Here is a 24516-nt window from a genome sequence, read left to right on the forward strand (position 1 = left end):
CCTCGCCCTTCGCCCCGCCCCTCTCCTCCCAAGGGCCAAGGGAGAAAGGCGCCAACCAGGGAATTCCGGTTCCCCGGCTTCAGTTGGAGTTCGGGAGGGACGGAGGGAGGTCCGCCATTTGAGGGGAAAGAGGGCCTCCCTCCAATAGGAATGATGATGATAATAATAATAATAATAATAATAAGCAGAAGGAGCTACAGTAACGATAAAAAATAACGACAATAGTAACGATAATAAGAATAATAAGTAATGATAGTAATGACAATGAAAACGATAATAAAAACATCAATAATCAGCACAAGAACAGCTACAATAAATAACAATAATAACGATAATAAGAATGATAGTAATGACAACAATAAACACAATAACAACTACAAAAATAATAAGAGCTAACTACAGTAACAGTGATAATAATAACAATAAGGACAATAATAACTACAATAACAACTACAATAAATAATGACAATAACTACATTTATCATTTTTATTTATTTTATTATTATTTATTTATTAAAACACTGTTCAATTATTAATACAGCACACGCCACACTTACTTTACAGTATTTGTTAAAAGCACACCAATCTTTCTTTCTTAAAACGGCATCCCATTTATTTATTTATTTATTTCTTAAAATAACACACCGCACTATTTCTTTGTTTATTAAAACAACATGTCACTTTATTTCTTTCTCAAAACACACCACACTTTTTATTTCTTTGTTTCTTTATTTCTTAAAACAGCACACCACCAGGCTATGAAATATCTCTTCAGCAATACAGCCATTCGGCAACTTAATTGTGGGAAGCCTTGGGTAATAATAATAGGTCACACTCTCTCAGCCTCAGAAGATGGCCGCCTCAAGCGGGAAACGGCTTCAAGGCACACAACTGTCGTTAATGGCAACCGGAAGTGAGGGTGGCGTGAGAGGAGGACTTCGTTTTCCCTATCTCTTTGGTCCCCGCCGTCCGGAAGTGACGCATGAGCACTAGACCATGGCCTAGGCCCGCCGGCCCCGCCCCTCCCGCCAGTCAGTCACTCAGTCAGTCAGCCAAAGGGGGAGCCAGAGGGAGGAGGGCATTGGCGGCGGGGCTCCCTCCTTCTCCTCAGATCAAGCTCAAATGCCTCTGAGGGGGCCTCGTCTGTCTGAGGAGGGCTTCCGCAAGCCCAGTCACAGACCAAAATTATATGTGTGTGTGCGCGCGCGCGCGTATATATTGTGCGTATGTCTACAGACACACACACACACACACACATATATATATGGGGGGGGGGGGGGCGCGCGCACACACGCACCTTCCTCAGTCCATAGTAACACAACATGCATATATATTGGAGGATCGTATACACACAAACACACACACACATATATATATATATGGGAGGTTGTATGTATGTATGTGTGTGTGTGTGTATATATATATATATATATATATACACAGACACACACGCTTTCGTCTATATATTGTAACACACATAAATATGGAGGGGGGTTGTATACATATATACACACAAACACACTTTCCTCTCTATATTGTAACACACACACACACATAAATATTAGGGGGTTGTATATGTACATATGCACACAAACACTTTCATATACACACACATGTATAAATATTGGGGGTTGTATACATACATATACACGCACACATATACACAAGCACACGTTCCTCTATATATTGTAACAGATATACAAACACACAGATACATATATGTATATGTATATATATATATAGTGTGTGTGTATATATACACACACACACACGCATACTCCTATACACACACAAGTAGACACACTATATAATATTATATATATATATATATATATATATATATATATTGTGTGTGTGTGTGTGTGTGTGTGTAGATATATGACAATATGTGTGTGTGCATGCACACACAACCTTCCCATGTATGTTGTTTTATATCCATAGGGTCCTAATCTGAGAATGGAGGTGTGTCAACCAGTTCTGGATGGGATTAGACCCCTCCCCGAAGGGCTGCGTTCACAGCTTGGGAGTGCTGCTGGATCCGTAGACGCTACGGTCAGGAGTGCTTGCTATCAGCTTCGGCTGATACGCCAGCTGCGCCCCTTCCTAGATGTGGAGGACCTAAAGATGGTGGTGCATGGGCTGGTCACCTCAAGGCTGGACTTCTGCAATACGCTTTACACTGAGCTACCGCTGTGCCAAGTTCAGAAACAACAGTTGTTTCAAAATATGGCAGCCAGATTGCTTAGAGAGGAAGGAACATCCTAGCATGAACATATTACACCCATGCTCAAGTCACTCCATTGGCTGCCAATTAGTTTCTGGGCAAAGTACAAAGTGTAGATGATTGTGCTTTAACTAGATCCTTCTGGAGCCAGCAAGATAGATTTAGATTTATATATTTATTTATTTGGAAAATTTTAGCTCTGGCTGACAAAGACTGGTGAGGGCCTAAATCCTAATATGGCTGAGGTCCAAATAACCCATAGGATAGTTTCCTCCCATATCAATTTGCCCAGTCTCTAAGATCAAAATGAGAGGCCCTTCAAATTGGAAGCTGTTGTTGTTGTATGCCTTCAAGTCTTTCTGACCTATGGCAGCCCTAAGGTGAACCTATTATAGGATTTTCTTGGCAGATTTTGTTCAGAGTGGATTTGCCTTTGGCTTTCTCTGGTGCTGAGAGTATGACGTCCATAAGATCATTCAGCGGCTTCCCACAGATGAGTGGGAATTTGAACCCTGGTCTTCAGCACAGTGCTGGCTCAGTCAGCTGGAAGTACATGGAGTGGACCTATTTGTTTTATGAATCAAGGTGTCCCTTTCTTGGGATGCTTTCCCCCCTTAGTTTGTGAGGCCCTTTCTATTCTTGGGAGGGTTTTGCCTCTCAAGAATAGTATTCATTTTCTTTCAATTGTGCATTATTAATAGTTTTTGTTCTGTATTTTTATTGCCTTTATAGTTATTGCTCCTTGCATTTTTATTGCATGTATTTTATATTGCACTGGGGTTTTGAATTGTTGGGAACTGCTCAGCATGGTGAATGAGCATTTGAAGGGTGGGATATAAATTTGCATATGAATAATCCCCTCTTGGGCTTTTACCTGGGAAATACCTGTGTCTCAAAACTGAATAACTAAACCATTGCCATTCTTTCCTGCAGTTGATTTGCAGTTCAATGGTACCCAGCTAGACTAAAGGAAGTCCTTTGCTAATTGGACCAAAGGAAAAAGAACTTTGCTCTTTACATTGTCTTTATGGACAGTCTGAATGCTTCCACATTAAGACATGCATAGACTTTTGAACTACTTTAAAAAGACTTAAATCAGCAAAAGAATGAAGGCATTCGCTCACAGATTTCCCAGCCACAGATCCATTCTCCTTTAAAACTGGTTAGTGAGATAGGTTTTGTAACAGGTTTGAACATGGTGTAATTTAAAACAAGCACAGTGCTTGGCATTGTACTTCTTGTCAAAGATTAAGGTCTGTTTATTTCCCAGACAATGACTTTCCCTTGTTTTTAATTTTCTTCAGTCTGAAGATTTATTTACACAGTCAAGTAAAAAATTCACAGGTTTTTATTCCCTTGTTGTCTACTAAAAGTTTCAAGATAGCTCATGATTCGCCAACATATCTGATGCTGCATGGTGGGGTAAGAAGTGTGTTGTCTCTTCCAGAGCTTGTAAAAGCTATTTTTTGGACCAAAGCTCCCAAAATAACAGCCAATGGTCATAGTGGCTGGGGAATTATGAGAGCTATGGTCCTAAAATTATGTTCTTTTCAATATTAGTCTCTTCATCCCATGAAGAAGTGTACTCTTAGTAAGTTAAAGTATGACATTACAGTACTAAATATATAATTCTCCACCTCTGGGAAACAAGCCTCCATCAGTTTTAACAGGCCTGAATGGCCCGCCTCCTTTTTTAGGGACAATAGTTCTTGCGTTGTCTAATGAATCTATGTTCTTCTTAAAGGATTTTTCTTCAACAGTTTGGTGCTGTGAAATCTAGACAGGAGCCACCTCCACGCAAACATATCTTTACTGAGGACAGGATTGGACTGATAGTTCGGCTTTAGGCAGCAAGTTAGAGGTGTGGCCTAAAAGGAAAGCAAATGTTAATTAATTTATTGTCAAAATGCAGGGAAAGAGTTGGTTTGCCTTTACAGTACTGCTAAAATAACCTGTCTTGACTTTAAGATGTGTCTAGACCTTAAGAATCAAGGATGTAATGATTTGCTATCCTTAGACATCAAAATGTCTTGAGCTAGACCTAATTGTCATCAAAGAATATATCAAAATCCTGGTTAAGGAAAAAATGAAACAATACTAGATGGAGAAGCCAGTAGTAGATTTTTAAGAGAAGTGAGCAAAGTGGAACTTCATAGGGCATAGTGTTTCTGAAGGCTTTGTGGATAAAATTTATGGAAGAACGATATTGCTAGGCAAGTAGTAGCCCTCCAGATGATGTTCGATTCTACCTTCCATCATGTTTATCTAGCTTTGCCAATGGTGGGGAAAGCTGGGAGTTGTAGTCGAAGAGCATGTGAAGGGCCACAAATTGCCCATTTCTAAAACAGGATGTTCCTCAAGATATTTGCTAAGACTTTTCCAGTCCCAATAAAGTATACTGTGGTTTTGGCTTCAGGTGCTTGGTAGGTTCTGGCAAGCCACTCCATGATAGGAAACTAGCAAGAATAATGGAGGGCTGCTGAAACTATACATTTATAGGTGACATGCCCCATAACCATAGGTATTTGAGCAGTGTAGTTCTAGTTACATTGCCCAGATGTTGAAAGTGAGTGTAAGAAAGTGAGTGTAAGAAAAGAACAAAGCCCAAGCTCCTTAGCAATTATGAGTGTTGTTCATGGCATTGCATTAAAAAATTCCTCCCCTATCCACCCAGCCACATGCTATTTCCAAAAACTGTTGCTTGGTGCACATATTCACAGTTGATTTAGAATTTTCTCAGGGGGGGGGGCTGCTTTTAAAAAAATGCAGACTTTTTTGCATTCTAATCTCAGCCTTCCAATATCCATGGTCAACCAGGGAACTTTGTGTCTTTTGCACAGCAAAAAGACATTTCAAATAATGACTCTGACATAGTCAGTTATGGTTCTGCTCAGATTCTTCCATGGTCAGAAAAGGAAGTCATCTGAATAATGTGTAATATACGGGAATTTCAGTGGAGGGTGACATAGTATGGCAATGGCAAAACCCTCTGAAAAAAACTGCCAAGGAAACCCTATTATTGGTTTGCCTGTGTGTTGCAATATGTCAGGAATGACTTGAAGGCACACAACAACAACAAATGACATACCATACTTCAAGCATACAAAGCTATTAACCGGATGGTGGCAGTATTTTGGTTATACCCTTATGACTGGGAGTAGAATTTACCAGTGAAATGGGAGCAAATATGTGTGGGCTTAGGTTCTAAAAAGCATATATACAAGATGAAGAGCCTTCTAACTCTGAGCAAATGCAGACTACATTCTTACCAATGGACCTGTTTTGTCAGGCTTCTTGTGTTTGGTTTTCTTTCCCCCTGAAATAGTGAGCTTATATTCATCAGTGAGTCACTAAAAATTCCATGTAGGTTGAAAAGTATTTTAATTGTGGTTTTTGGAAAGCGTGTGGTACATGAAATGTAGAGAAGTGACTTCTAAGTTCAGGCTATGGGACCCAGCTTGTAGGTTCCAACAAAGGTGAGTCTCCTGATTCAGACTTTGAGGAATACTGTGTCACTGAGCTGACTAATGTCTGTGTGTATATCACACACCTGTCAGTGACTCCTTACTGAAGATATAAACTTGCTCCATTGAAAAATTAATTGCAGTCAGAATTACAGGTTACTTTAGTCATATTCATGTTTAAAGTGGATACTTTTATTCTAAAGGAATGGGCCCGTATAGACAGGCCAAAATAAAACTGCTTTGGGTCACTTTGGAGGTATGCTGTTTAAATGATGCATGCGTCCTAAGAGGCCAGAAGCTGTGCCAAAGCTATGGTCCAGTCCCTAGGATTGGAGCGTGGCTTTGGCGTGGCTTCTGGCCTCTTAGGATGCATGCATCATGTAAACAGCATATCTCCAAAGTGACCCGAAGCAGCTTTATTTTGTCCTGTCTTTACGGGCCCGAATAGCAGCAATAAGGATCTCTGAACCATGTGTTTCCAATTCAGTTTGGGGTACTAATCTTATCTCCCTCACAGAAGCCCCTCTCTCCAATTCTGTTAATGGCAAACAGCAGAAATAGCAGTCAGGATAGCATTATCAGCAGGAATCTACTGAAAAGCTTTTTACATCATCCTTGGATTCATTCTACTATTATTTTATTTCCCTTAAGATTTTATTTATGTCAGCATGGCTGGATGCAAATTGACTGTCTGGATAAAGATGTAGGCAAATATTATATATGTGAGGCCAGAAAGCAGTCCCCTTCTTAAGGATGCAGTGAATTGTTCAATTCCACCCATTTTACAGTTTAAAAGCTTAGAGGTGTATAGAGTTTAAATATGCAACTATGCTTGCTATGAGAAGCAAATTTATCTAGCAGGAGTATTATTACAATGGGTGGTGTAATGGTTTGAGTGCTGGACTATGACTCTGAAGACCATGGTTTAATTCCCAGTTTGGCCATAAAACCCATTGGGTGATCTTGGGCAAGTCACACTCTCTCAGCCTCAAGGGAAGGCAATGGCAAACCTCCTCTGAACAAATCTTGCCAAGAAAACGCCATAATAAGTTAGTCTTAGGGTCTCCATAAGTTGAAAACAGCATAAAGGTACACAACAAACACACACAATGCTACAGTTGTTAAATCATGAAAGTGGATATGGGAACTGTTTCATTATATGTAGGTGAGGCTTCTAAACATAATTCAAAAGTCACTGGCATTTCTTACAGGGTATGTTGTTTGCCATTAGGCAGCAAAGATACAACTAGATGCATTATAAACAGAAGGGTTTTTTTTATGGATGGAAAGAAGTGGGATCCAGGGATAGCTCTCCAGTGGAGAAAATCCAGCCTAGTCTTTCTTCTCCATACAGCCTCTAACATCATTTTGTACACTGTCCAGGAGGACCCCTAATCATCTAGTGCAAAGTTTAAGAAGTTGTAGGGAAGAGGGAGCTGAATCAGAAATCCCTCCTGGTTTGTCTGTCTCTGGGGAGGTCATTCAGTTTCTGTTCTGTGCAACTCTGGATTTAACCCAGTGACTTTTGATAAGAGCAACAGCAGCCCAAAAAATCCCACTCCTGTTTAATCTTTTACCTGATTAGACCTCTTGTAAATTAGTTTGTCACTCTAAGGCCATAAGATTTCATAAAGGAGTATAGGATTCTCCTCCCAAAACAATTAAGATACCAGTTATTGGATGATTATTGTTTCATAACTTTAATTTGTATTTGGCAATATAATTCCTTCCACAAATAGGGAGCTCATAAAAAACAGAAAGCTTCTAGTGTGGAAGAAGGAATTCTTCTGAGAAGACAAGCTGTACCTGCTGGAATTCTCTCTTCACTATGACAGTTAAATGTACTGGAGCTCCACCTGCCTTTTCAAGTGGCCACTCTCCTCACTCCAAGTATCTAGTCTGAACAGTGCTTACTAAAAGGCATGGCTTTTTGGGGACAAAGAAGCTCCTTTATGGTTTTATATCTGCCATGAGTTCTGTGGCCTTCTTTATGAGTCCCTGCAAACTGCTTTTGAAGTGTCTTTTTGACTAAACTGAAAGATAAAAATAATTGCTAGAATACTATAAGTAAATAAACTTCATACTGTAAGCCTCTAATGTTGTGAGTCAGTACAGACACACCTGACTGCAAGTTCCACAAAACTCAACAGGACTTCCTTCAGAGCAGATATACATAGAATTGTGTTGTTGGTCTCTTTAATAGAAGGTATGCACATTTGGGAGACCATACTCACAAGTTCACTTTCTTAAACTAAAATCTAAATATATCCTGTATCTTCACAGAGAACTTAATTTGCTGGATTGTTAAAAAATTTGGGAACAGGACATGCATGGTATAGCCATCCAAGCTGTTCAGCTTTGCTGTTGCCTTCAGCAAATGTTTCAAAGCTCATTGAGTTATGAATACATTCAAATGCATTTCATTTGATGAAATGTCTTGGCAGCAACATATAAGATGTCATTTTTAGCCTCATTCTTATGAACTATTTCACAGAGTAGAATTTGCTCCAGTCTATTATCCCCATCACCATCAGCTCCTTCACAGATTGTGGTCATTCCCTACACACACACACACACAGTTTCTTAAATTTTATTTATTTATTTTGTTTGTATCTGCCTTTCTCCCAGAAGGGACCCAAGACAGCTCACAGATAAAAACATTTAAAAATACAATAAAATTTAAAACAGTTGAAATAATCTAAAAACAGTACAAAATTATGTTAAAATATACAAAAGTTAAAAGGCATTAAAACACTCCATAAAAACCACCCTGGTATGATTATATTAAATACCTGCTTAAATAAAAACATCTTAGCTTGCTGACAAAAGGCAAGCAGGGAGGAGGCCAGCCTAGTCTCCTGTGGAAGGGAGTTCCAGAGAGTGGGAGCAGCCACCGAGAAGGCTCTCATGTCCTCACCAGACAAGCCTGCAATAATGGTGGGACTGAGAAAACACCTTCCCCCCCGAAGATCTTAGTGTTCTGGCAAGTTCATATGGGGATACTGTATATGGTTCTTCAAATCAATCTGGACGTAAGCTGTGTAGAGCTTTATAGGTAGCACTTTGAATTGTGCCTAGAAACAAACTGGTAACCAGTGAAGCTGTTTCAACAAGGGAGTCATATGCTCCATATAACTGGCCCTGGTCGGCATTCTGGCCTCAGCATTCTGGACCCGCTGAAGTTACCAAACAGCTTCCAAAGGCAGCCCCACACAAAGTTTGTTACAGTAGTCCAAATAGGATGTAATCAAAGCATGTGTCACTGTAGCCAGATCTGATGTCTCAAGAAACAGGTGCAGTTTTAACTGTGCAAATGCACTCCTGGCCACTGCTGAGACTTGGGCATCCAAGTTCAGAGTTGAGTCCAGGAGCACACCCAAGTTGTGAGCCTGAGATTTCAGGGGAGTGTAATCCTGTCCAGCCCAGGCAAAGTCCCTATTCCCTGATCTGCCTTACAACTGACCAAGAGCACCTCTGTCTTGTCTGGATTAAGTTTCAATTTGTTTGCCCCCATCCAGTGTATTACTGACAGGAGACACTGGTTCAGTACTGATACAGATTATTATTATTATTATTATTATTATTATTATTATTATTATTTATGGTATTTATACCCCGCCCTTCAGCCCTAATGGCTATCAGAGCAGCTTCTTTGGAATCAGATAAAAAGAGATGGTTAGATGTCTTCAGCATATTGGTGACACTGCACCCCAAACCTCCAGATGACCTCTCTCAGCAGTTTTATGTAGATGTTAAATAACATAGGGGACAGAACAGAACCCTGGGGGACTGCATAGGTCAACAGCCAGGAGGTCAGACAGGAGTTCCCCAACACCACCTTCTGAGTTTGCCCCTCCAAGAAAGACTGGAACCACTGCATAACAGTACCCCCAAGTTCCATCTCAGAGAGGTGGCCCAGAGGGATACAATGGTTGATGGTATCAAAAGCTGTAAAGTTGTGACTGTATGATTTGGAAATTGTTTGATAATTTTAAGTGATTTTTAAAATGTTTAATAAAATAGTATTGTAAAAAAGATTATCTCTTCTGTGTGCAACTATAAAAAGCTACTGCATTTAAGCTTCATGACTCAGTTCCAGGTTATTTGAAGGACCATATTATCTCACATGAACCTGCTTGTGTATTAAATCTTCTAGAGCAATCTTTCGCTTTATCCCACCACCCTCACAGATACACTCAGAGGGGACAGTATCTTCTCCATGGTTGCTCTCAGGCAGTGGAGATCTTTTTTCAGAGAGGTTTGGCTGGCATCCTCCTTACTAACTATACCCAAGCAAAGATGTTTGAGAATTCATTTTTTTAGAGGAAGCTGGCCTTGTATAATGTGCTGAATTTTTATTTGATTTGTAATGGTTTATGTTTTAACTTACTTTAATTTTCATTTTTGATAGTTTAATTATTTTAAAACTTCCCTCAAAGTGGGAAAAGGATGGGAAACAATAATATTCAATAAACAAAGTGTTCTGTTCTTTCAGGGCTGGAAGAAGCTACTGACATACAGCATTACAAAAGCTAACCTTCTGATACTACTTGGTATCATTTAGTATCTGATAGAAATCTTGGGAAAGGATCACTTTATTTATTTATTTATTATTTTATTTATTTTATTTTTATCCCGCCTTTCTCCCAAAGTGGGACCCAAGGCAGCTAACATACATAAAACACAACAATTAAAATTGTACTTTTGAACATCTATGCTTGTCAAATTATTACATTTTACACTAGGTATAGGAAACACATAGGATGCCCTTCTAAGAGGGTTGCTGTTGTTTTTAAAGCACTAAATCTGTATTAAATATGTGGTGATTTTAAATGAGTTTTAAAACATTTTGTAAATGTTTTTAATTTGTTGTAATGGAAACTGCCTTAGGTCTAAGGCAACATATAAATAAAGTACTGCAAATACAAATAAATAAATAAATAAATAAATAAATAAAATGGTAGATAAAGAGATTAATCTCCAATTAGAAGAGCAACATCACATGCTTTTAAAAACAGAGTTGCTTATACTGTATAGTTAAAAAAACCTGCAACAGTATTCAGAGAAGATAGCATGTGAAATCTCTACAGCTAAACAATATAATTCAAGAAACCAGTATATTGTAGTGTTTAGAGTGTTGCACTAAACACATGTCTTGCAAGATCAAAAGCTGTTTCACACTACACAGTTATAAAACCATGATTCCACTTTAGTCAGCCAGAGAGCTCTTAGGATCTCACATGATGCAGCCATGGCAGTTAAAATAAATCATAGTGTTATAATTGTATAGTGTGAAAGAGCCCCAAGATTCACGTTCCTAGTGAGTCACAAGACTATACCCTTACAGTTAGGATGCATTGCAATATGAAATTATTTTCAAGAAACAAACTCCAACAAAGCTTCATGTCTGAGCAATCAGAGTTGCAGACAAAGCCATTTCATGATGGCTAATCACAAAACAAAGAAAGCTAACTTGCAGGCTTGTTGTTGCTGTTGTTGTGTGCCTTCAAGTCATTTCCAGCTTATGAAAATAACCAAGAAAGCTAACTTGTGAGCTTGTTGTTGCCATTGTGTGTCTTCAAGTCATTTTCAACTTACAGACACCATAAGGTGAATCTATCATGGGGTTTTCATGGCAAGATTTGTTCAGAGGAAGTTTTCCTTTGCCTCCCCTTGAGGCTGAGAGCAAGTGACTTGCCCAAGGTCACCTAGTAGGCTTCATGGCCAAGCAAGGAATTGAACCCTGGTCTCCAGAGTTGTTGTCCAACACTCAAACTGCTATGCCACACTGGCTCCCCAAATTGCAGACTACAATCACATACCTTTCAGCACTTAAAAATCTTCCACTTCTCAGGATGTGCTATTTGTATGATATAGTTGGATCCTCAGTAAATGATCTGTTGCTCAGTCTGATCCATCACACAGAATTGTGGTTAGAATAAATTGGGAATAATAAGAGCCATGTATGTTGCCTTCACTTCAGGGGAAGAAAGGTAGAATATAAATGATAATATTTCTTGACAAAATGTCAGGGATAATAATAAGAGTTGTTGTTGTAAAACAGCAGGCATGTTCCAGAATTTTGCTAATATTGACCAAAATGCATAACATTCTTTATATTCAAAAAGGACTTGAGTTTAAAGAAAACTAAGAAGAAAGCAAAACTGTCAGACTTTTCCATCCCAAAAATCAAGGTGCATTTATGTTTTTTGCTATTAGGTGTATCAACCACAAGAGGGCCTCCTTACACTAACAGCAGTTCTGCGTATGTGACTCCAAGTCACTTGACTTATGGCAACCCCATGAATTTCAGGGGCTTTTCTTAGGCAGATACTCAGAGGCAGTTTTGCCAGTCCCTTGCTCTGAAGTATATATACTGTAATTCACTGTTAGAGGACTCCATCAGAGGAAGATGGTACTGTTTATAAAATCTTACACATATTGTTAAAGATGGTTGATTAAAAACCATGAACAAACAGTAGAAAATCCTGTAAACCCAATGTTGTATTAATGACAAAGCTTTTTTCCTCCACCTTTCCCAAAAATCTATTTCAGAGGTTTTCATGGCTGCAGGAGGGGAGAGAAGAGCAATTCACAAAGATACACACTACCATTTCACTGAGTTTCTTCCATAAGCACCTTTGGATCCTGGTCTTTGTCCACTGAACACAAGGGCTATTTAAAATTATGAAACTTGATCATACTGAGACATTACAATGGGACTTAGAACATGAGGCACCTTGTTATATTGTTGGGTCCAATGGGGCTGATCCTGTATGACTCTTCTGTTCTTAGGGCTTTACAGTTGCACCATGAATGTGGCCCTAAAGACAGTAGGAAGTCAGTCTAGAAAATGTTTTTGCTTATCACTTTGTATAAGGCTTCCCTTCTGCCCTAGATGAATGTTAATGTGCAATGTTATCCTCCAGCTAAAGCTTCTGGGTTGAGCTTGAAAACAATTATTTTGGGGGACCACAGCTCCCAGAATCCCTCAGACCTCATGGCCACTAGCCATGCTGGCTGGCAGATTCAGAGAACTACAGTATTGTCCAAAAATAATTTCTCACAGCTGTGCTTTATGAAATTATTCTAGACAGTGGGCTGCTCACAAGTGTTAACAAAATTCATACTAGCTCCAGGAGCATTTCCCTAGGAAGTACTGTAGTTAGAATGTTCTCTTCCCCTACTCCTGCCTCCATGTAAAGGCTGGGGAGATTTCTGGACTACAGTTCCCATCATCTCTGACCACTGGCCATGCTGGCTGGAGATTGTGGGAGTCATAGCCCAACAGCATCTAGAGGGCCACAAGTTCCACAGCCTGAACTTGCTCTGAAAGAGGTTGTGTTTGATGAGAAAATGATGGCAGCCAGAGATCCCTCCCCAATTGCTATACTGCTCTATAGGTTGCTATCGATGACGTGTAGCTCTGCTGCTTAAACTATTTGATATGGGAGAATTGCAATTTTTTTAATGTGCTAGGGATCAGTACTATATCCATAACCATTGATTACAATGCTTTCTTTCCTGGAAACTTGCCATGGACTGCAGGTAATTTTGGCTATTTTACATTTCTCTTTCCTACTTCGGTCCCATCTCTGATTTGCAGTTCCTGAGTGACACAGTTATAAAATGTTTGAAGGATGCAGACTCCAAAAATATAAAGTACGTGTTGTAGGCAACAGGGGAGAACGCTGTGGTGGTCAAGGTTTTCCTCCTCCTAAGCAGGGCTCCTACCCTTCAGATACATTCTGAAGGAAAGAAGTTCCCTGACTAAAAAGTCAGTAGGTGCAGATTTGTTCAGCAGACGCGTATAATAATGGAAATGCTTCACCTGTTGAATATCTTGTTTTGCAGCTTTCCATTGCCATTACTTTACCCTTTCACTCACAGCTCCTCTTTTTACTCACAGCTCCTTCTACACTTCTGCATCCACGATATATACCTTGGCATGGAAGAGAGCACTCAGCAACTGTCTTTGAAAGAGAAAGAAAGAATTATCATATACAGTTATATGCCTGCATCTAAAGTAGGCTCTAGTCTACAAAAGCTCATGCTACCAACTTCTCTCTTTCGGTTAGTGCATAAAAAACCCACTGGGTAACCGCTGTCTCAGCCTCAGAGGATGACCATGGCAGTCACCCGCTGAAGAAGCTTGCCAAGAAACCCCAGTGATAGTGATAGGTAGCCATGTTGGCCATATATATAGCAAAGTATAATAAAGTCCCAAATCCACCAAACAGCTATTTCTTTATGCATCCAACCAAACTGCACAAAATAAAAAAAGGTAAGCTTTGCTTCATCAGGCTTTGCCTGGGGGTTCCTGGCAAGTTTCTTTAGAGAGCATTTGCTATGGCCAGCCTCTGAGACTGAGAGAGTGTGACCCAGTGGAGTGTTCATGCCTGAGAAGGGAATTGGTGATCTCCAGAGTCATAGTCCAGGACTCAAAGCACTGCACCCCACTGGCTCTCTGGTGACGGTTGCTACCCCATAAGTTATCCCGGCAAGAGAGCCAGTGTGACATAGTGGTTGGAGCGTTGGACTACGACTCTGGCAACCAGGGTTTGATTCCCAGCTCAGTCATAAAACCCGCTGCATAACCTTGGGCAATTCACAACTTCTCAGCCTCAGGGGTGGGCAATGGCAAGCCTCTTCTGACTAAATCTTCAAGTTGCTTCTGACTTTCTGCAAACCTAAGACAAACCTATTGCAGGGTGTTTTTTTCTGGCAAGTTTCTTCAGAGGGGGTTCGCCATGGCCATCCTCTGAGGCTGAGAGAGTGTAACCCTGTGCATTTTTTGAATGCACAAAACACATGAGGCAAGCTCTTCGAAGCTCCACTGACTTATAGCAAAGTTGTTGGCCATAGTGTACAAAAGTACAATCGAGTCCCAAATCCACCCAAAACAGTGATCCCTTTCATGTGGGCAACCCAAATGCACAAAATGCAAGCTTTCGAAGCTCCACTGGCTGCTTCATTGGGTTTTGCTGAAGGAGAAATAGCACAATGGGTTTCTTGGCAAGTTCCTTCAGAGGGGGCTTGCCGTGGCCCTCCTCTGAGGCTGAGAGAGTGTGACCCTGTGTATGGGGGGGTTAGGCACAAGATGCAAAACAAGGCAAGCTTTCGAGGCTCCACTGGCTTCTTCTTCGTCGTCGTCAGGGGAAGCTTGCCTGTGGGTTGCCTGCCTCCCGGGCCCCTGGCTGGCTGGGGCTGCTGGGGGGGGTTGTGGTCTGGGGCTGGTCTCCCTCCCTGCCTGCCTCCCGCCCTCTGCTCCCTAAAGGGCTCGCCCCTTTCTCTGGAGTCCCGCTCCCAAGCAAGAGGCAAACCCACCTCTGGCGGCTGCAGCAAGAAGGAGCAGCAGCAGCAGCAGGAGGAGCAGCAAGAGTAGCCCCGTCCAGAGCCCCAGCAGGAGAGAGAGGAACCCAGGCTCCCCAGGAAGGAAGGCTCTGGCGTGGCTCCCTGCCGGTTGCCCCGCAGGAGAGAGCGAGAGAAGGCAGAGCCCGCGAGAGGAATGGCCGGAGGGGGCAGCCCGGGGCCCCCGGGGACTGGGGCGCTGCTGCTGGGGCTCTGCTGCGGAGCGCTCGCCCTCCTGGCCTCGGGGAGCCTGCCTCCTGCGCGCCCCTCGCCGGCCCCCGAGGGCTCCCTCTACCTCTGGATCGAGGCAGCCCAAGCCCGCGTCCTCATCGGTAAGCCAGGCCAGGAGGAGGGCTAGTCCCTCTCGGCGGGGACTCGGCAGCTCCTCTCCGCTTGGGAAGCGCCTGGGAAGTCCCTTCTGGGAGGAGGGGGCAGGTCCAGCTGCCAGGGCTCCGGAGGCTCCCCATCATCAGCCCCAGCCTCTGCCGACCCAGCAGGCCAAGGAAGGCAGGCAGGCAGGTGCCCCTCCTCGGGGGAACAGGGTCCGGCGCAGTCCTCTGCCCTTCAGAGACTTCTAGCCACGGAATACTAACACCCTTGGAATGAGGTGACTTCTAGTCATGGAATACTTCTAGCTTTAAAATAGAATGACTTCTTGCTATGGAATACTTCTAGCCTTGTAGAATACAGTAACCTCAGGCCATGGAATACTTGGAAACCCCTTTGGGGCAAGAATGCCAGGGCATAGCTCTTGTAGGTCTGCAGAATCAGTCTGCAAAGGGGTTTTGTTGCAGCTTTTGAGACTCACTGAAAGAGAAAAGGTGGTAGAATGAGCTTTCCTAGACTTGAACCTACTTCCTCAGATGGTGCATGAGCTTCCATAGACTTGAGCCCACTTGTTTAGATGTGTGAAGTCAGTAGTATGAGCTTTCAGAGACATGAACTTCAAACCTCAGATTCCTCAGATGCTAGCATGAGCTTTCATAGTCTTGAGCCCACTTCCTCAGAGGCATGAGCTAGCATGAGCTTTCTGAAACTTGAACCAACTGCCTCAGAGGCATGGGAAGTTGGTAGTATGACCTTTTGTAGACTTGAGACCATGCTCTCAGATGCATGAAAGGTTGGTAGCAAGAGCTTTCGTAGACTTGAATCTGCTTCCTCAAATGGTAGCATGAGCTACCATCAAGTCTCCAAAAGCTCATGCTATCAACTTCTTTCTTTCCATTAGTCTCAAAGGTGCTCCAAGATCCCTTTCCACTTAGGGCAAGTCACACTCGCTCGGCCCCAAAGGATGGTGATGGCAAACCTCCTCTGAAGAAACTTGCCAAGAGAAGCCCATTGTCTTAGGGTCATCAGAAATTACTTGAAGGCACACAACAACAAATGTTTTTGGTTTCAACGCCCAGAGAGATTGGAACCTAAGTTTTATGTCACGTTTAGCATTAACAAACTAAACAGCAGAAATCAAGGGGTGAAAATAATTATAAGGGGCAACAGGGGGTGCCAAAATATTTCTTGCCTATTTCTTGCCAAATACCTAGAGCCGGCCCTGTGCTCAAGCAGTACATCTCCAGAGTCATAGTCTGTTGCTCAACCACTACACCAGACTAGCTCTCTGGTGAAGGTTGCTATTCAGTAAATTACCCAGTAGAGAGAGTCAGTGTGGCTTGAGTGTTGGACTACACCACTAGCAACCAGGGTTCAATTCCCAGCTCAGCTATGAAATCCACTTGGGTAAGTCATATGCTCTCAGCTTCAAGGGAAGGCAATGATAAACTGCCTCTGAACAAATCTTGCCAAGAACCCAGCCCCCATCATAGAGGCCCTTAGGGTTGCCATAACTCAGAAATGACTTGAAGCAATAACAGCAACAAAATTACTTAAGAACTTACAGTAAGAACTCTGCCCTCTCTTCTGAATTTTGAGATACTGAAAATGATTCATGCCTAGAACTCTTTTCTTTGCTGTGTTCGCAGTCCCTCTGCTAACTTTGCTTTCTCCCAATCTTTGAATGTCAGAAATGTATTTCTAGATGCTCAACTGAAGTTTTAAGCAACTACAGTGCTAGAAATTTGAAGACTGAAGGAAAATGTCTTGGAGAGAATTGGGGGGAAGGGGGCATTACTTTCATATGACCCTGTTTGCCAAGTCAGTTCTGGGATTATAGGAGTTGCAGTCCCCCAAAAAGTAACTAATGTCATGTGGTTAAAATGGTGGGATTGGCTGTTGTGGGTTATACCTGTGGCTGCCAAATTGAATGGGATTTAAAAAGCAATGTTTGTTTATTAATTACATTGATAATAACCTGTCTTATTAAGGCAGCATACTTGCTCCACATTTCTTTCTCAAAAAGCAAATATTTGAGGTAGGTCAGGTTGAGGGTGTGTGTGTGTGTGTGTGTGTGTGTGTGTGTGTGAGAAAGAGAGAGAATGACTCCACTTGGATCCTTCAACAAATTTCATAGTCCAGTCAGGATCAGAACCTGGATCTCTCAGTTCCTTTTCCCATATTCTAACCACTACACCAAACTGACTTTCGAAGACAGAGCTGTCAGTGGCTGCTGGTATATTTGTGGAAGGGAGGTAATATATCAACTTCAGGATCAGAGGCAGCATGCCTCTCAGTACCAATTCCTGAGGAACCTGAGGGCAGAGAGGTAGGCATCTGGTTGGGTTGACTGCTCTGTGTGAAGAGAATGCTGACAGATCCAACACAGCATTTCTGTTTTTGCATCCTGCTGTTCAAGTTGTGTTTAGAGGGCAGTCGAGTGCATGCTTTCTTGGAAACTGGTTCACTGCTGACATTATGAAAAAGTTGGAGCATCTTCATGAACCTCACCTCCAACAAGTCTCAGTCTCTCTCTCTCTCTCTCTCTCTCTCTCTCTCTCTCTCTCACACACACACACACACACACGAATGTACATGTGCATATGTTGCTGGTCCCAAATTTTACTTTTCTAGAAACTTCCAAAAATCCAGAATAAAAATCCCCCAAAGCGAGAAATCTTCACTTTCTCCAGATTTCCAGAAATAGAAGCTAAGGTTTGTCAACATCACAAAGGGAGAAATGTTGAGTGGGTTCTCCCCCACCTCCTCATTCATCATTTGAACAGAAATCTGAAATACTCCAAAATCCAGAATTGTCTGCATGACTGGCTGAGATAGTGACACCTTTGCTTCTGATGGTTCAGTGTACATAAACTTTGTTTCATATCCCAAATTATTTAAAATAATGTGTATAAAACTATGTCCAGGCTATATGCCCAAGGTGTATACAAACCATAAATGAATTCCATGTTTACACTTGGATTCCATCTCCAAGAGATCTCATTAAGTATATGCAAATATTCCAGATCCAAAAGTCTAAAATGCAGAACACTTCTGGTCTCAAGCATTTTGAATAGGGGAAACTCAACCTGTATATAAACTTCCTGTATATAAGCTTTACCCAAAGTTTAAATTCTTATATGTTCTTTTTAAAATGAAAGTGAGTTGGAAAGAAGAAATACAATTGGCCCTCCATATTCATGGATTCAACCATCTGTGGCTTGAAAATATTCCACAAATACATAAATTCCCAAAAGCAAAGCTTGATTTTGCTATTTTATATAAGGGATACAATTTTACAATGCCACTGTATTTAATGGGACTTGAGTATACAGGATTTAGGTATCCACATGGGGTCCTAGAGCCAAACCCCAGCAGATACTGTATCAAGGAGGCCACGTTTTTCACACAAGAAGGCGCTTCTGAGTACAGAGCTTAGATAAATTACATTTGGGCCCCCAAAGTCCCAGAACACATCTGTCAGTAAGCCAAGCCTATAGCCACACTGGCTGGGGTATTCTGGGAATTGAAGTCTTAAAAAGTAACACTTCCAAACTCTATGAAGTGCAAGAGAAAATTTAAAAAAACATGGCAGGAATGGGAATCATGCAGTTTTGATATGCTGCTGGACTACAAGTTCCACTACTAGCCAGCATAGGCAGTGGTTATGGATGCTGGGCATTATAGTGCAGCAATGTCTGGAATGCTACATGATTCCCACCTGCTTTTGTAATGGCTGTAAGATTTTTTTTCATGCACCATTCATGTTGGTACATGTGCTTTTCACACACAAGGATATGTAAACAGTGCCACAGGGAGGAGGGATGAAGAATGATAATTCTCCCATAGGTCTCTCATATAGTGTCCATCTGCCACAGCCAGTTGTAGTTTTGTCACCTGCATATGGGTGGCAGAATATGTTTGTGTGCAGTTGTCATGTGTGACCACTGACATGGTTTGCACATGTTTTTTTCCCTTCTGGATTAATGCTTTCTGTGTAGGAAGCAGGAGCAGCCCCTCTGAGGGGAAGCCTGCATGTTTGTCTTCCTGTGAAAACTCCTCAGGGTAAAAACTTTTGCTTTTCATCCTACATTTTGGATTTAATCTCCCACCTGTTTTGAGTTAATTGGTTTTGTTTTACAGGCTTTGAAGAGGATATTTTGATCGTTTCAGAGGGGAAGATGGCCCCATTCACTCATGATTTCAGAAAAGCTCAACAACGGATGCCAGCTATTCCAGTCAATATTCACTCCATGAATTTCACCTGGCAAGCAACTGGAAGGGTAGGTAGGGTCTGAGGCAGGGAGAGAGAGGTGGAACTGGTGGGCCATGGGGAGTGGGCTGGGAGAGGGGGAAGGCTAGCAATATGTTGAACTGGAGCAAATATTTAGTTTATCCATAAATTCATGGAAAATATTCCAGAGGTGTGCCAGAAAGTTGCTACAAAGTGGTGGCTTGAATAATCTGTTATGAGAAATATTAATAAATCATGTCTATGCCAGGCAAAAGGTAAACAGCGCTCCTTCTCTCTCTTTCTTTCTCTCTCTTCCTCTTCAATGCCACTCTGTTCCTATACCAGCAAATGGTTCTTAATCTACTTCAGAAAATTTCATCAAGAGGAATGCCATATGGAAGGTAGTTGAAACTGAATATGGTATACAATGCACACAGTTTATTTGATATACCGTACATACACTTTGTTTAAGCTACATCTAAGGCCCACTGTTCATCCTGTGAGCTCAAGGTGCTGTACACTGATGTCTTCCTCCCTGCCTAGCCCTCACAACACACCTTTGAGTTTGAGACAGGCCAAACTGAGTCTCATTGACCCTAGATAACTCAGAAAAGTGATGGCTCCATAGGAACCTGAGTCTGGGTTCTCCAAGTCCCATCCCAGGGTCTGGCCACTATACTAAGGGTGGGCTGAGTAGGGCCCTGATTCTGTGGCCCTAGACCCCTGGAGATCTCCTATGTCTAAAGAGTGAATAATGTTAAACAGTGTAGCCTGCAGGAGTAGCAATTTACTTTTTAAATAGGTTGTAAGACACTCCCCTCCCTAGACTATTTAACGTTTACAAAAGCATGCTAGTTTTTCAAAACCAAAAGTGGGATCTCTGGCCATGTCCTTTATTTATTTGTATGTTTCTTAGCCATCTGTGTGGTCTATCCAGATTCCCAAGATCAGAAAATTGGCTCCTGGGACCATTGCAGTTGCCAAACCCTGCACTTCACCATACTAGCTCTCAGGAAGGAACGTACATTTGGGAAGGAAGGATTAGACGGCGAGTACAGCTGAAAGAGTCATCTTGAGGATGAAAGAATATTTCAACAGATGAAACACTGAGGGATCAAGGATGCATGAGATAACTTACAAGGAAGATGATAAGTTACTATTCTTACACTTTATATATAGCATTCCATTCTTGAAAGCATTTCTTTATGAGATCCACCCAATGAATTAAGGGTACAGATTAGTTCATAGATATTATTTCAATCATCCTTGCCATAGGCATGTAAAATATGAGGAGTTGCCATAGGACAGTGCCTCATGACTCACAGTCCCTGGGAACTGTGTTGGAACTGGGAAAGTCTTCTGCCTTGGAAGTCCTCTGTCTTGGAACCACTTCCAACACTGCGCTAAATGACTTTATATAAGGCAAATAGCTGTGAAATCTCTTACTAATCCCCATTACAGATCTGGGCCTGAGCCTATAAAATTTTGGCTTACTCAAAGCCATTTCATGATAAATATTAGGAAGTAAGACTTGCTATCTTCATTGGGATGTACTCATTGGAAAGGGTCCATACAATCAGCCTTGGACAGTAGTCTTAAATGTCTGTGTCCTTATTTGTGGTGTAGGCAAAGTAGTATCCATAAATTAAAATTGTCACCTTCAGTCTTTATTGTAATCTGTCTCTATCCTAGATCCGTGCTGGTCCATGAGAAAACGGGGTAAAAACTAGTTTGATAAAACTTGAATTAGGTTCTAGAACAGTGCTATCTGGTGGTCATATGCCACTATTGGGACAAAGAAGCAGTCTACCTGGGATACAGAATTATCATAACAATCACTAAGATTTCATTCTCCATCAATCCCCATGTCTTCCTCCTCCTTACGCACTGTCTCATACCCACTGCTCTTAACAAGGATGATCTATGTGTAACCTTATGTTAAGTACAGTCGGTCCTTCTTATACACAGATTTTTTATACACGGATTCAAGCATACACGGTTGGAAAATGTTCCAAAAAAGTATAAATTTACCTTGATGTTCCATTTTTTATTAGGGACACCATTTTGCTATGTCATTATATTTAATGGGACTTGAGCATACACGGATTTTGTTATACACGGGGGATCTTGGAACCAAACCCCAGCGTATAACAAGGGTCCACTGTAATACCTTTTGACATGCCATTGTCCACCAGCCTACTGTAAATGATAACAACAATATGGTTCTAAAATATAATGAAATCCCCGTAAACATATAAGTTTTTCTTTGTTGAAAAACTGTGGAGAGTTTTTTCCTCTTTAACATGATGAGACTCAGGTTCTGTAACAAAATCACTTATGAGACATAAGATACAAAAGAGTGGCATCCTCACTTTTAAGAAACTCTAAAGCTTAAATAATTACGTGACATTTTGTAATTATAAATTGTAAATTTTATACTTGTACCTAGAGAACTGCAATGAAAATTCTATGCAGGAATAGTTTGGGAATGGTTTGGTTTGGTACTATGTTCAAATGATGGAGCATTACTATCGAGCTTCTATTTAGGGAATCTTTATAGAAATGTCTGTCATGGCAAGAGTTTAACAAACACACACACGTGCATTTTGAACCACTAAGGATATATTACACTATAGAAATAATGCAGTTTGATACCGCTTTAACTGCTGCAACGCCATTCTATGGAATTCTGGGTAGTTTTCTAAGGTAACAGTATGCTTTGGCAGAAAATATGAAAAACCTTGTAAAACTACAAATTCCAGGGTTTGATAGGATGGAGGGACACACTTAAAGTGATGTCAAACTGCCATATTTCTACAGTATAGATATCCATGAGACCATGTGGTGATTCCAGATCAAAGCTGCGTGGGCTTAGAACAGGTTTGGGGAAACAGATATTTCCTGTTGAGACTGGATTTTGGTGCTGTATCACATTCTTAAAACAATTCATACAAAGCAGTATTTGTAATGATCCATATCAGTTCCATTGAAATGAATGGGATAAATTGCAGCACAATCCTATATAAGCAATACTGAGCTCAGTAATAATAATAAATAAAAATTTTATTTATATTTTCTGCCTCTCCCTGCGGATCGAGGCGGGATTACATCAATAAAATAGTAAAATACAAGTATAAAAATATAGATAATAAAACACAAACAATATAATTTTAAATTAAAACATCATCTGAACAACCAGAAACATCAAAAAACTTATCATTATAACCAGAGTAGAGCATTTTATCTTAAAATCTCCTATAAGAAGTCAGGTGGGTAAGCCCGCTGGAAAAGATCTGTCTTAAAAGCCTCTTAAAGGCATCTAAGGTGGTAATAAAATGGATCTCTTCCAGTAAACTATTCCATAATTTGGGGGCTGCGGCCATAAATGATCTATGAGAAGTTTTTGTCAGCCTGGACTTATGGTGTTCAGTACAGTACAGTAGTACTAGCTCCTTGGGAAGTAGGTACATGCTTACACTCTCAGTCCTTAAGCCACATTCCTTTTAGTAGATCTAAAGCATTAATAACTAAAAGACAACATTAAACCATACATGCTTATTTAGAGGTAAAATCAGCTGTGTTCAGTGATTATTCCACCCAATAATCATAGATAATGGGGCCCAAAAGAACAGTTTCCATAACTAGGTAAATACATTCTTTAAATTAAAGTTGATGATATGATATCCTTTCAGTTGTGTCCACCTAAACATTAGGAAAAACATCCTGTCAGTAAGAGCTGTATGCTACCTCAGAGTGTAGTGGACTTTCCTTCTTTTTAAGGTTTTTAAGCAGAGGCTGGATCGCCATCTGTCAGGGGTGCTTTGATGGTGTATTCCTCCATGGCAAGGGGTTGGCCTGGATGGCCATTGTGATCTCTTCCAACTCTGTGTTTCTGTGTAGGCTCCAGTCCTACCCAACGACAGCCCTTAGTCTTGTGCAGGACAGGGCGTGGGGGTCACCCTTTCATGGCTGCATGAGTCAACACTTGGACTGTGACTGCCAGTATTTGTGTCTCTATAGTGTTTTGACTACAGTTAGGCCCGGTACAGATGGGCGAAAAGTGCCAGTCTGTGGGTGGGGTGAGGGCCAAGCATCCCCACACTCACAACCCTACCCAGGTGCCATAATTGCTCACCCCCATTCATACAGGGCACGCAACAATGACGTCCACGTGCTGCAGCATCCAAACAGTGCCACACTGTGCAGATGTCATTGTTGCGCATGAGCTGTGCCAATGGCACCCAGCGCGCAACACAGAAAGAACCCGCCAGCAGCAGGTTCTTTTTTAGGCCTTGTGGAGGCCACAGCGTTTGCTCCATCTGGGCCAGAAAGGGGTGGCGTCACATTGTCCCTTCCTGCCCGTGTGTACCGGGCCTTAGTAAGAAAGTAGGGTATTGTTTGTACATCACATTAAATGAGGCTCAGGCTTTTTTGAAACATGTGTGTCATATGATTTTTTTAAGAGAATAAAGCATATATTTTCTTAGCATTGCTTTTCACCTATTTATTATAAAGTATCCCCCCCCCCCCCCCCCCCCCCCCACCTTTTTTTTTTGTAAAAATTTGGTTTGGTTGCCATGGGTGGCCTTGTTGTTATGCCCTCATATGCTCTGTCCCCAGAGGATGGGAAATTATTTGGAGGGGGCAAGCTGCCATTGTCAAAATCCACCAACCAACTGGTTGTACTGGCTAAGGAATTCTGGAAATTGTAATAAAAAAGGTAACTTGCCTGAGGACTGAGGACTGCCCCTCCCTCTTCCCATTCTTGATGTACTATTTGGAATTTTTATTATTTTAATATGGTCCCAATAAATCTATCACATTTGTATGGGTTACCTTTTGTCTCCAGCAAGGTATACTGATAGCTACTGAGAAAAAATGTTCCACTTCATGTTAACATGTGTTTTCTGGCTCTG

The 24516-nt window shown here is 41.4% G+C and overlaps 1 protein-coding gene across 3 annotated transcripts in view; it reads left to right on the forward strand.

Annotated features, from left to right (window-relative positions):
- The first annotated feature begins 2716 nt into the window (after window positions 1-2716).
- The window catches only part of WIF1 (WNT inhibitory factor 1), a 64191-nt gene continuing 42391 nt past the window's right edge, over window positions 2717-24516 (forward strand). For 2 of the 3 annotated variants that reach the window (XM_042470765.1, XM_042470766.1), the window contains exons 1-2: window positions 14998-15371; window positions 19510-19649. In XM_042470765.1, coding sequence (XP_042326699.1) covers window positions 15197-15371; window positions 19510-19649 — 315 coding nt within the window. In that variant the 5' untranslated portion in view covers window positions 14998-15196. Of the gene's footprint in view, window positions 2774-14997; window positions 15372-19509; window positions 19650-24516 lie in introns of those variants that run through there. The other variant, XM_042470767.1, reaches the window with a different exon arrangement.

This window comes from Sceloporus undulatus, chromosome 5, assembly GCF_019175285.1.
Source record: "Sceloporus undulatus isolate JIND9_A2432 ecotype Alabama chromosome 5, SceUnd_v1.1, whole genome shotgun sequence".
Classification (NCBI taxonomy): Eukaryota; Metazoa; Chordata; class Lepidosauria; order Squamata; family Phrynosomatidae; genus Sceloporus; species Sceloporus undulatus.